General features: G+C 42.2%; 1 protein-coding gene across 1 annotated transcript in view; it reads left to right on the top strand.

Annotated features, from left to right (window-relative positions):
• tyr (tyrosinase) overlaps nt 1-2,094 on the top strand; it is an 8,152-nt gene extending 6,058 nt beyond the window's left edge. Inside the window, exons 4-5 of the mRNA XM_064972936.1 lie at nt 310-491; nt 1,168-2,094. Coding sequence (XP_064829008.1) covers nt 310-491; nt 1,168-1,418 — 433 coding nt within the window. The 3' untranslated portion in view covers nt 1,419-2,094. The remainder of the gene's footprint in view (nt 1-309; nt 492-1,167) is intronic.
• The last annotated feature ends 7,906 nt before the right edge of the window (nt 2,095-10,000 follow it).

Here is a 10,000-nt window from a genome sequence, read left to right on the forward strand (position 1 = left end):
CTCCTATCCCTCCTCCCCTCTCCTATCCCCCCTCCCCTCTCCTATCCCCCTCCCCCTATCCTATCCCCCTCCCCTCTTCTATCCCTCCTCCCCTCTCCTATCCCCCCTTCCCCTCTTCCTATCCCTCCTCCCCTCTTCCTATCCCTCCTCCCCTCTCCTATCCCCCTCCCCTCCCCACTCCTATCCCTCCTCCCCTCTCCTATCCCCCTCCCCTCTTCCTCTCCTATCCCCCTCCCCTCTTCCTCTCCTCCCCTCTCCTATCCCCCTCCCCTCTTCCTCTCCTCCCCTCTTCCTCTCCTCCCCTCTCAGTATCTATGAACAATGGTTGAGGAGACACACGCCGCCTCGCTCCCGCTACCCAACAGCCAACGCTCCGATTGGTCACAACGATGGTTACTACATGGTTCCCTTTCTGCCACTCTACCGCAACGGTGACTACTTCCTGGGCAACAAGGTCCTGGGTTACGAATACTCCTACCTGCTTGACCCAGGTCAGTACCCTGACACACACATACCTAGCCAAATACTTGCTGGACCCAGACCAGTTACCCTAACCCCAGTCCCCAGGCTATTGCACACAGAAATGACCCTGCCCATAACACCACCCTCCCCCTCCCCTCTCTCTCTCCCTCTTTCTCTCTCTCTCTCTCTCTCTCTCTCTCTCTCTCTCTCTCTCTCTCACATTCTCTGTATCTCTCTCTCTCTCACACACACATTCTCTGTATCTCTCTCTCTCACACACATTCTCTGTATCTCTCTCTCTCTCACACACATTCTCTGTATCTCTCTCTCTCTCACACACACATTCTCTGTATCTCTCTCTCTCTCTCTCTCACACATTCTCTGTATCTCTCTCTCTCTCTCTCTCACACATTCTCTGTATCTCTCTCTCTCACACATTCTCTGTATCTATCTCTCTCTCTCTTTCTCTCTCTCTCGCTGTATCTCTCTCTCTCTCACACATTCTCTGTATCTCTCTCTGTATCTCTCTCTCTCGCACTCTGTATCTCGCACTCTGTATCTCTCTCTCTCTCTCTCTCTCACACATTCTCTGTATCTCTCTCTGTACCTCTCTCTCTCTCGCTCTCTCTTTCTCTCTCTCTTTCTAATTTCTCTCTCTCTCTCTCTCTCTCTCTCTCTCTCTCTCTCTCTCTCTTTCTCTCCCAGGAACGAGGTTTGTCCAGGAGTTCCTGACTCCCTACATGCAGGAGGCTCAGCTGATCTGGCAGTGGCTCCTGGGAGCAGGACTCATCGGGGCCATCCTGGCAGGAATTGTCATGACGACCGGGGCCCTGTTTGTCAGGAGGCGGAGCCAGAACAGGAAGATGAAGTCGACTTCATCCTTCGGGGAGAGACAGCCCCTCTTACATAGCAGCTCAGAGGAAGGATCAGGGACCTCCTACCAGACCACACTGTAATACACACACAAACACACACACACTAAGACACACACACACTAAGAAACACACACAGTAAGACACAAACACACACAAACACACTAAGACACACACACACTAAGACACACACACACAAACACACACACACACACTAAGACACACACACACTAAGACACAAACACACACAAACACACTAAGACACACACACACTAAGACACACACACACAAAGACACAAACACACTAAGAAACACACACACTAAGAAACACACACACACACACACACACAAAGACACAAACACACAAAGACACACACACACTAAGAAACACACACACACACACAAAGACACAAACACACAAAGACACACACACACTAAGAAACACACACACACACACACACACACAAAACACACACACACACTCCAGAGACATTTCATTCCAATATGCCTCGTTCTGCTGCTCTTGATCTGGGGGTTAATCTGACACATATCAGACAGTAGGAAGACGTTCAGTGACAAACATGAAATGATCAATCATATTAAAGTCCAACTGCAGTCCAGTCCTGAGTCCCGTTCAGGACCACAACACTACAGTCAAGCTGTATGGGACAGGTATTTGGGTCTGTTAGTGTTGGTTTTGTTTCCACTCAGTGCTGTCCATGGGTCCCTGTCCCCATTCCCTCCAGTATTCCCCCGTCCTTCCCCTCTACTGTTGATACTGTGTACTGTATTATACTGTGTACTGCATTATACTGTGTACTGTAGATACTGTGTACTGTTGATACTGTGTACTGTATTATCCTGTGTACTGTTGATACTGTGTACTGTATTATACTGTGTACTGTTGATACTGTGTACTGCATTATACTGTGTACTGTAGATACTGTGTACTGTATTATACTGTGTACTGTTGATACTGTGTACTGTATTATACTGTGTACTGTTGATACTGAGTACTGTATTATACTGTGTACTGTATTATACTGTGTACTGTAGATACTGTGTACTGTATTATACTGTGTACTGTTGATACTGTGTACTGTATTATACTGTGTACTGTATTATACTGTGTACTGTTGATACTGTGTACTGTATTATACTGTGTACTGTTGATACTGTGTACTGTATTATACTGTGTACTGTTGATACTGTGTACTGTTGATACTGTGTACTGTATTATACTGTGTACTGTATTATACTGTGTACTGTTGATACTGTGTACTGTTGATACTGTGTACTGTATTATACTGTGTACTGTTGATACTGTGTACTGTATTATACTGTGTACTGTATTATACTGTGTACTGTTGATACTGTGTACTGTTGATACTGTGTACTGTTGATACTGTATACTGTATTATACTGTGTACTGTTGATACTGTGTACTGTTGATACTGTGTACTGTATTATACTGTGTACTGTACTATACTGTGAACTGCATTACACTGTGTACTGCATTACACTGTGTACTGTAGATACTGTATACTGTTGATACTGTGTACTGTTGATACTGTGTACTGTTGATACTGTATACTGTATTATACTGTGTACTGTTGATACTGTGTACTGTTGATACTGTGTACTGTATTATACTGTGTACTGTACTATACTGTGAACTGCATTACACTGTGTACTGCATTACACTGTGTACTGTAGATACTGTATACTGTAGATACTGTGTACTGTATTATACTGTGTACTGTTGATACTGTGTACTGTTGATACTGTGTACTGTTGATACTGTGTACTGTATTATACTGTATTAGGTGAATTCACCAATTTGTAAGTCGCTCTGGATAAGAGCGTCTGCTAAATGACTTAAATGTAAATGTAAATGTAATTATACTTTGAATATGGTGCATTAAATCCATCTTGATTAAATGTGTGTGTGTCCAGGATAGTTGTGGCTTGACTGGCTGTGGAAAGACAAGTTGGCAGAAATACACAGTGGACACATAGTAAACATGTAGTAACCATGTAGTAAGCATGAAGTAATCATGTAGTAACCATGTAGTAACCATGTAGTAATCATGTAGTAACCATGTAGTGACCATGTAGTAATCATGAAGTAATCATGTAGTAACCATGTAGTAACCATGTAGTAATCATGAAGTAATCATGTAGTAATCATGAAGTAATCATGTAGTAACCATGTAGTGACCATGTAGTAATCATGAAGTAACCATGTAGTGACCATGTAGTGACCATGTAGTAATCATGAAGTAATCATGTAGTAACCATGTAGTGATCATGTAGTAACCATGTAGTAATCATGTAGTAACCATGTAGTGACCATGTAGTAATCATTAAGTAATCATGTAGTAACCATGTAGTAACCATGTAGTGACCATGTAGTGACCATGTAGTAATCATGAAGTAATCATGTAGTAACCATGTAGTAATCATGTAGTAATCATGTAGTGACCATGTAGTAATCGTGTAGTAACCGTGTAGTAACCATGTAGTAACCATGTAGTGACCATGTAGTAATCATGTAGTAATCATGTAGTAACCATGTAGTAACCATGTAGTGAGCATGTAGTAACCATGTAATGACCATGTAGTAATCATGTAGTAACCATGTAGTAATCATGAAGTAATCATGTAGTAACCATGTAGTAATCATTAAGTAATCATGTAGTAACCATGTAGTAACCATGTAGTGACCATGTAGTGACCATGTAGTAATCATGAAGCAATCATGTAGTAACCATGTAGTAATCATGTAGTGACCATGTAGTAATCGTGTAGTAACCGTGTAGTAACCATGTAGTAACCATGTAGTGACCATGTAGTAATCATGTAGTAATCATGTAGTAACCATGTAGTAACCATGTAGTGACCATGTAGTAACCATGTAATGACCATGTAGTAATCATGTAGTAATCATGTAGTAACCATGTAGTAACCATGTAGTAACCATGTAGTAACCATGTAGTAACCATGTAGTAATCATGTAGTAATCATGTAGTAACCATGTAGTAACCATGTAGTGACCATGTAGTGACCATGAAGTAATCATGTAGTAACCATGTAGTAATCATGTAGTGACCATGTAGTAATCATGTAGTAACCATTTAATAATCATGTAGTAACTGTTTAATAATCATGTAGTAACCATGTAGTAATCATGTAGTAACCATGTAGTAATAATTTAGTGACCATGTAGTAACCATGTAGTAATAATTTAGTAATCATGTAGTAACCATGTAGTAATCATGTAGTAACCATGTAGTGACCATGTAGTGACCATGTAGTAACCATGTAGTAATAATTTAGTAACCATGTAGTAACCATGTAGTAATAATTTAGTAATCATGTAGTAACCATGTAGTAACCATGTAGTAACCATGTAGTAATAATTTAGTAATCATGTAGTAACCATGTAGTAACCATGTAGTAACCATGTAGTAATAATTTAGTAATCATGTAGTAACCATGTAGTGACCATGTAGTGACCATGTAGTGACCATGTAGTAATCATGTAGTAACCATGTAGTAATAATTTAGTAATCATGTAGTAACCATGTAGTAATCATGTAGTAACCATGTAGTAATCATGTAGTAACCGTGTAGTAATGTAGTTAACATGTAGTAACCGTGTAGTAATGCAGTTAACATGTAGTAAATAGTTCTGTATAAAAAAGGGTTGTGTTTTGTTCTCATCAAAACAATCCAACATCCAAAATAGCATTCTTCAGAATCAATCAAATACCTACAGTACCAGTCAAACGTTTTAGAACACCTACTAATTCAAGGGTTTTTCTTTATTTTTACTATTTTCTACATTGTAGAATAATAGTGAAGACATCACAACTATGATATAACACATATGGAATCATGTAGTATCCAAAAAAGTGTTAAACAAATCTAAATGTATTTTATATTTGAGTTTCTTCAAAGTAGCCAACCTTAAACTTGATGACAGCTTTGTACGCTCTTGAAATTCTCTCAACCAGCTTCATGAGGAATGCTTTTCCAACAGTCTTGAAAGAGTTCCCACATATGCTGGCACTTGTTGGCTGCTTTTCTTTCACTGTGCGGATCAACTCATCCCAAACCAACTCAATTGGGTTGAGGTCGGGTGATTGTGAGGGCCAGGTCATCTGATGCAGCACTCCATCACTCTCCTACTCGGTCAAATAGCCCTTACACAGCCTGGAGGTGTGTTTTGGGTCACTGTCCTGTTGAAAAACAAATGATAGTCCCACTAAGTGTTACCCAGATAGGACGGGGTATTGCTGCAGAATGCTGTGGTAACCGTGCTGGTTAAGTGTGCCTTGAATTCTAAATAAATCACTGAGTGTCACCAGCAAACACCCACACACCCTCACACCTCCACCTCCATGCTTCACAGTGGGAACCACACATGCAGAGATCATCCATTCACCTACTCTGCATCTCACAAAGACACGACAGTTGAAACCAATGATCTCACATTTGGACTCATCAGACCAAAGGACAGATTTCCACCTCTTCTTATTGGCGTCCTTTAGTAGTGGTTTCTTTACAGCAATTTGACCATGAAGGCCTGATTCACGCAGTCTCCTCTGAACAGTTGATGTTGAGATGTGTCTGTTACTTGAACTCCATGAAGCATTTATTTGGGCTGCAATTTCTGAGGCTGGTAACTCTAATGAACTTATCCTCTACAGCAGAAGTAACTCTGGGTCTTCCTTTCCTGTGGCGGTCCTCATGAGAGACAGTTTCATCATAGCACTTGATGGTTTTTTCAACTGCACTTGAAGAAACTTTGAAAGTCGTTGAAATTTTCCGGATTGACTGACCTTCATGTCTTAAAGTAATGATGGACTGTCATTTCGCTTTGGATATTTGAGCTGTTTTTGCCATTATATGGACTTGGTCTTTTACCAAATAGGGCTATCAAATTAACTTTTAACAAGGCACACCTGTTAATTGTAATGCATTCATGGTGACTACCTCATGAAGCTGGTTGAGAGAATGCCAAGAAAGTGCAAAGCTTTCATCAAGTTTAAGGGGAGCTACTTTGAAGAATCTCAAATATAAATATATATTTTGATTGGTTTAACACTTTTTTGATTCCACATGATTCCATATGTGTTATTTCATAGTTTTGATGTCTGTAACGCTGGGAGTCGTAAAGCAAGTTCAGGTAGTGAATAAATGTAATAAATAAACATGAAACACAAACAGCACACCGACAGTAACAGAAACAATGTCGACTGGGGAAGAAAGCAAAGGGAGAGATTTATAAAGGGCAGGTCATCAAGGAGGTGATGGAGTCCAGGTGAGTGTCATTATACACAGGTGCGCGTAACGCTGGTGACAGGTGTGCGTAACGCTGGTGACAGGTGTGCATAACGCTGGTGACAGGTGTGCGTAACGCTGGTGACAGGTGTGCGTAACGCTGGTGACAGGTGCGCGTAACACTGGTGACAGGTGTGCGTAATGCTGGCGACAGGTGTGCGTAACACTGGTGACAGGTGCGCGTAACGCTGGTGACAGGTGTGCGTAACGCAGGTGACAGGTGTGCGTAACGCTGGTGACAGGTGCGCGTAATGCTGGTGACAGGTGCGCATAACGCTGGTGACAGGTGCGCGTAATGCTGGTGACAGGTGTGCGTAACGCTGGTGACAGGTGTGCGTCATAAGGAACAGCCTGTTGACCTCGAGGCCGGAGAGGGAGCACACGTGACATTGTCTTCAGTATTATTCTACATTAAAAAAATAAAGAAAACCCTTTGAATGAGTAGATGTGTCCAAACGTTTGACTGGTACTGCATATATTTCTTCAACACTTAATCAATGGTAAATGTGTATGGTTTGGTAAAGTATACATCTTTTTTGTTGTTGAGTCTTAAATGTGACACATGGGAGACATCAGAAAAATAAAGAATTAGTGAAACCGCTGCATAAATACTCTCATTGAAAAGTACATATAACTTTAAACAATATAAATCATTTCAATATAAAACAATTACAAACACACTAAAATACTGGCACCAGGAGTGGTTGAGTATGCTTTCGCTCCATTAGAATACATATGAATGTCACTCAACACTAGTGAGAGTAATGCTTCTCTCTGATGGAAGAAGAACCAGTGAGTCACTTCCTGGTAGGTTCAAGTCAGCTGTCTCTTTGTGAGTCTGGGGTCAGGGGTAATGGCCTAGGGTCAGCGGTCACGGTTAGGTGGGAGATGGACTCAGACTTTTTTAGCTGTTCAAAAAAAAATGTACCCCCTTTTTCTCCCCAATTTCATAGTATCCAATTATTAGTAGTTACTATCTTGTCTCATCGCTACAACTCCCGTACAGGCTCGGGAGAGACGAAGGTCGAAAGTCATGCGTCCTCCGATACACAACCCAACCAAGCCGCACTGCTTCTTAACACAGCACTCATCCAACCCAGAAGCCAGCCTCACCAATGTGTCGGAGGAAACACCGTGCACCTGCCGACCTTGGTTAGCGCGCACTGCGCCCGGCCCGCCACAGGAGTGTGCGATGAGACAAGGATATTCCTACCGGCCAAACCCTCCCTAACCCGGACGACGCTAGGCCAATTGTGCGTCGCCCCACGGACCTCCCAGTCACGGCAGGCTGCGACAGAGCCTGGGCGCGAACCCAGAGTCTCTGGTGGCACAGCTAGCGCTGAGATGCAGTGCCCTCGACCACTGCGCCACCTGGGAGGCCGAAGGACTCTTTTTTTTAACTGAAACGTGGTTCCTGAGTAGCGTCTGAGTTACACAGTCTGCGAAGAGTTGTGGATGTGCCTTTAGGCCCACAGCAGAACACCCCCACCCGCGTTCCGAGGAAAGCACACACAGTACAGATAAATACGTTGACACAACATGACCATTTTTTTAATTAATTATCCCAATATGATCCAATCAGAAGATGTCTTTAAAAACCCCAAACATTTTACTCAATCCTTATTGGTCTTCCCTATCTCCACAAAGAGCAACTTCCACCTCGGTCGGCCAATCAAAAGATGGGAACTCAGAGGGCGGTACCTCTCCTTAGAAATGTTCGACAACAGAAAAATTCTAATGAGCTTCAAAGTGTGATTTCAGCTCCAGATAGAAGTTACCCTTTACCACATATCTAGGATCAGATTATCCTAGCCCCAAAATCTAGGATCAGATTACCCTAGCCCAAGATTTAGGATCAGATTACCCTAGCCCCAGATCTAGGATCAGATTACCCTAGCCCGAGATTTAGGATCAGATGACCCTAGCCTGAGATTTAGGATCAGATTACCCTAGCCTGAGATTTAGGATCAGATGACCCTAGCCCCAGATCTAGGATCAGATTACCCTAGCCCGAGATTTAGGATCAGATGACCCTAGCCTGAGATTTAGGATCAGATTACCCTAGCCTGAGATTTAGGATCAGATTACCCTAGTCTGAGATTTAGGATCAGATGACCCTAGCCTGAGATTTAGGATCAGATTACCCTAGCCTGAGATTTAGGATCAGATTACCCTAGTCTGAGATTTAGGATCAGATCAGATTTAGGATCAGATTACCCTAGCCTGAGATTTAGGATCAGATTACCCTAGCCTGAGATCTAGGATCAGATTAACCTAGAATGAGATCTAGGATCAGATTACCATAGCCCCAAACCAAGAGGTTTTAGGTGGATAAAAACATATCTGACCCTGCATCAGCGGTTAGGGGAAACGTTTACCTACTCTATGAGTACAGGTCTGAGTCTTACAGGAAAAGGATTATCCACTCTACAACATGAACTGCTTTGTAGGATATTAAATGGCAGGACAAGTCCACTTCATGTCTGCCTCTGAACCAGTGGTGTAAATTGCTTAAGTAAACATACTTTTAAAGTATTACTTAAGTAGTTTTTGGGGGTATCTGTACCCCACAAATTGTACTTTTACTTCAGTACATTCCTAAAGAAAAGAATGTACTTTATACTCCATACATTTTCCCTGACACCCAAAAGTACTTGTTACATTTAGAATGCTTAGCAGGACAGGAAATGGTCCAATTCACACTTATCAAGAGGACATCCCTGCTCATCCCTACTGCCTCTGATCTGGAGGACTCACTAAACATAAATGCTTTGTTTGTAAATGATGTCTGTGTGTTGAAGTGTGTCCCTAGCTATCCGTTAAAAATAATAATGCTGTCTGGTTTGCTTAGTATTGTCACGAACCTCGCCGAGGATGGTGCCTCTTCCTGTTCGGGCGGGGCTCGGCGGTCGTCGTCGCCGGCCTATTAGCTGCCATCGATTCCCTTTCCGTTTGTTTTTGGTTATTGGTTAATTGGGTACACCTGTTTTGTATTAGGGTTTGTTTGTAGGTTATTTAAGGGCACTAGGCCCGATGGGTATTTGTGCGGGCTTGTTTCTTGTTACTCTTGTGTTGGATGGTGTTATTTTGTTCTTGTCGTTATTCGCCAGACTTTTTCTGTCCTGTTGTTTGGACTGGCAACTTATATACGCCTTGTGTGTTGGCATGACCGTTTTTGTTGCGCTGGTGAATAAATTTGACAAACGACTGAACCCTGCTCTCTGCGCCTGATTCCACCCACCACTCCTAGTTATCGTAACAAGTATTTACTTCTACTTTTGATACTTAAGTATATTTTAGCAATTACATTTACTTTT

The sequence above is a fragment of the Oncorhynchus masou genome, chromosome 9, assembly GCF_036934945.1.
Source record: "Oncorhynchus masou masou isolate Uvic2021 chromosome 9, UVic_Omas_1.1, whole genome shotgun sequence".
Classification (NCBI taxonomy): domain Eukaryota; kingdom Metazoa; phylum Chordata; class Actinopteri; order Salmoniformes; family Salmonidae; genus Oncorhynchus; species Oncorhynchus masou.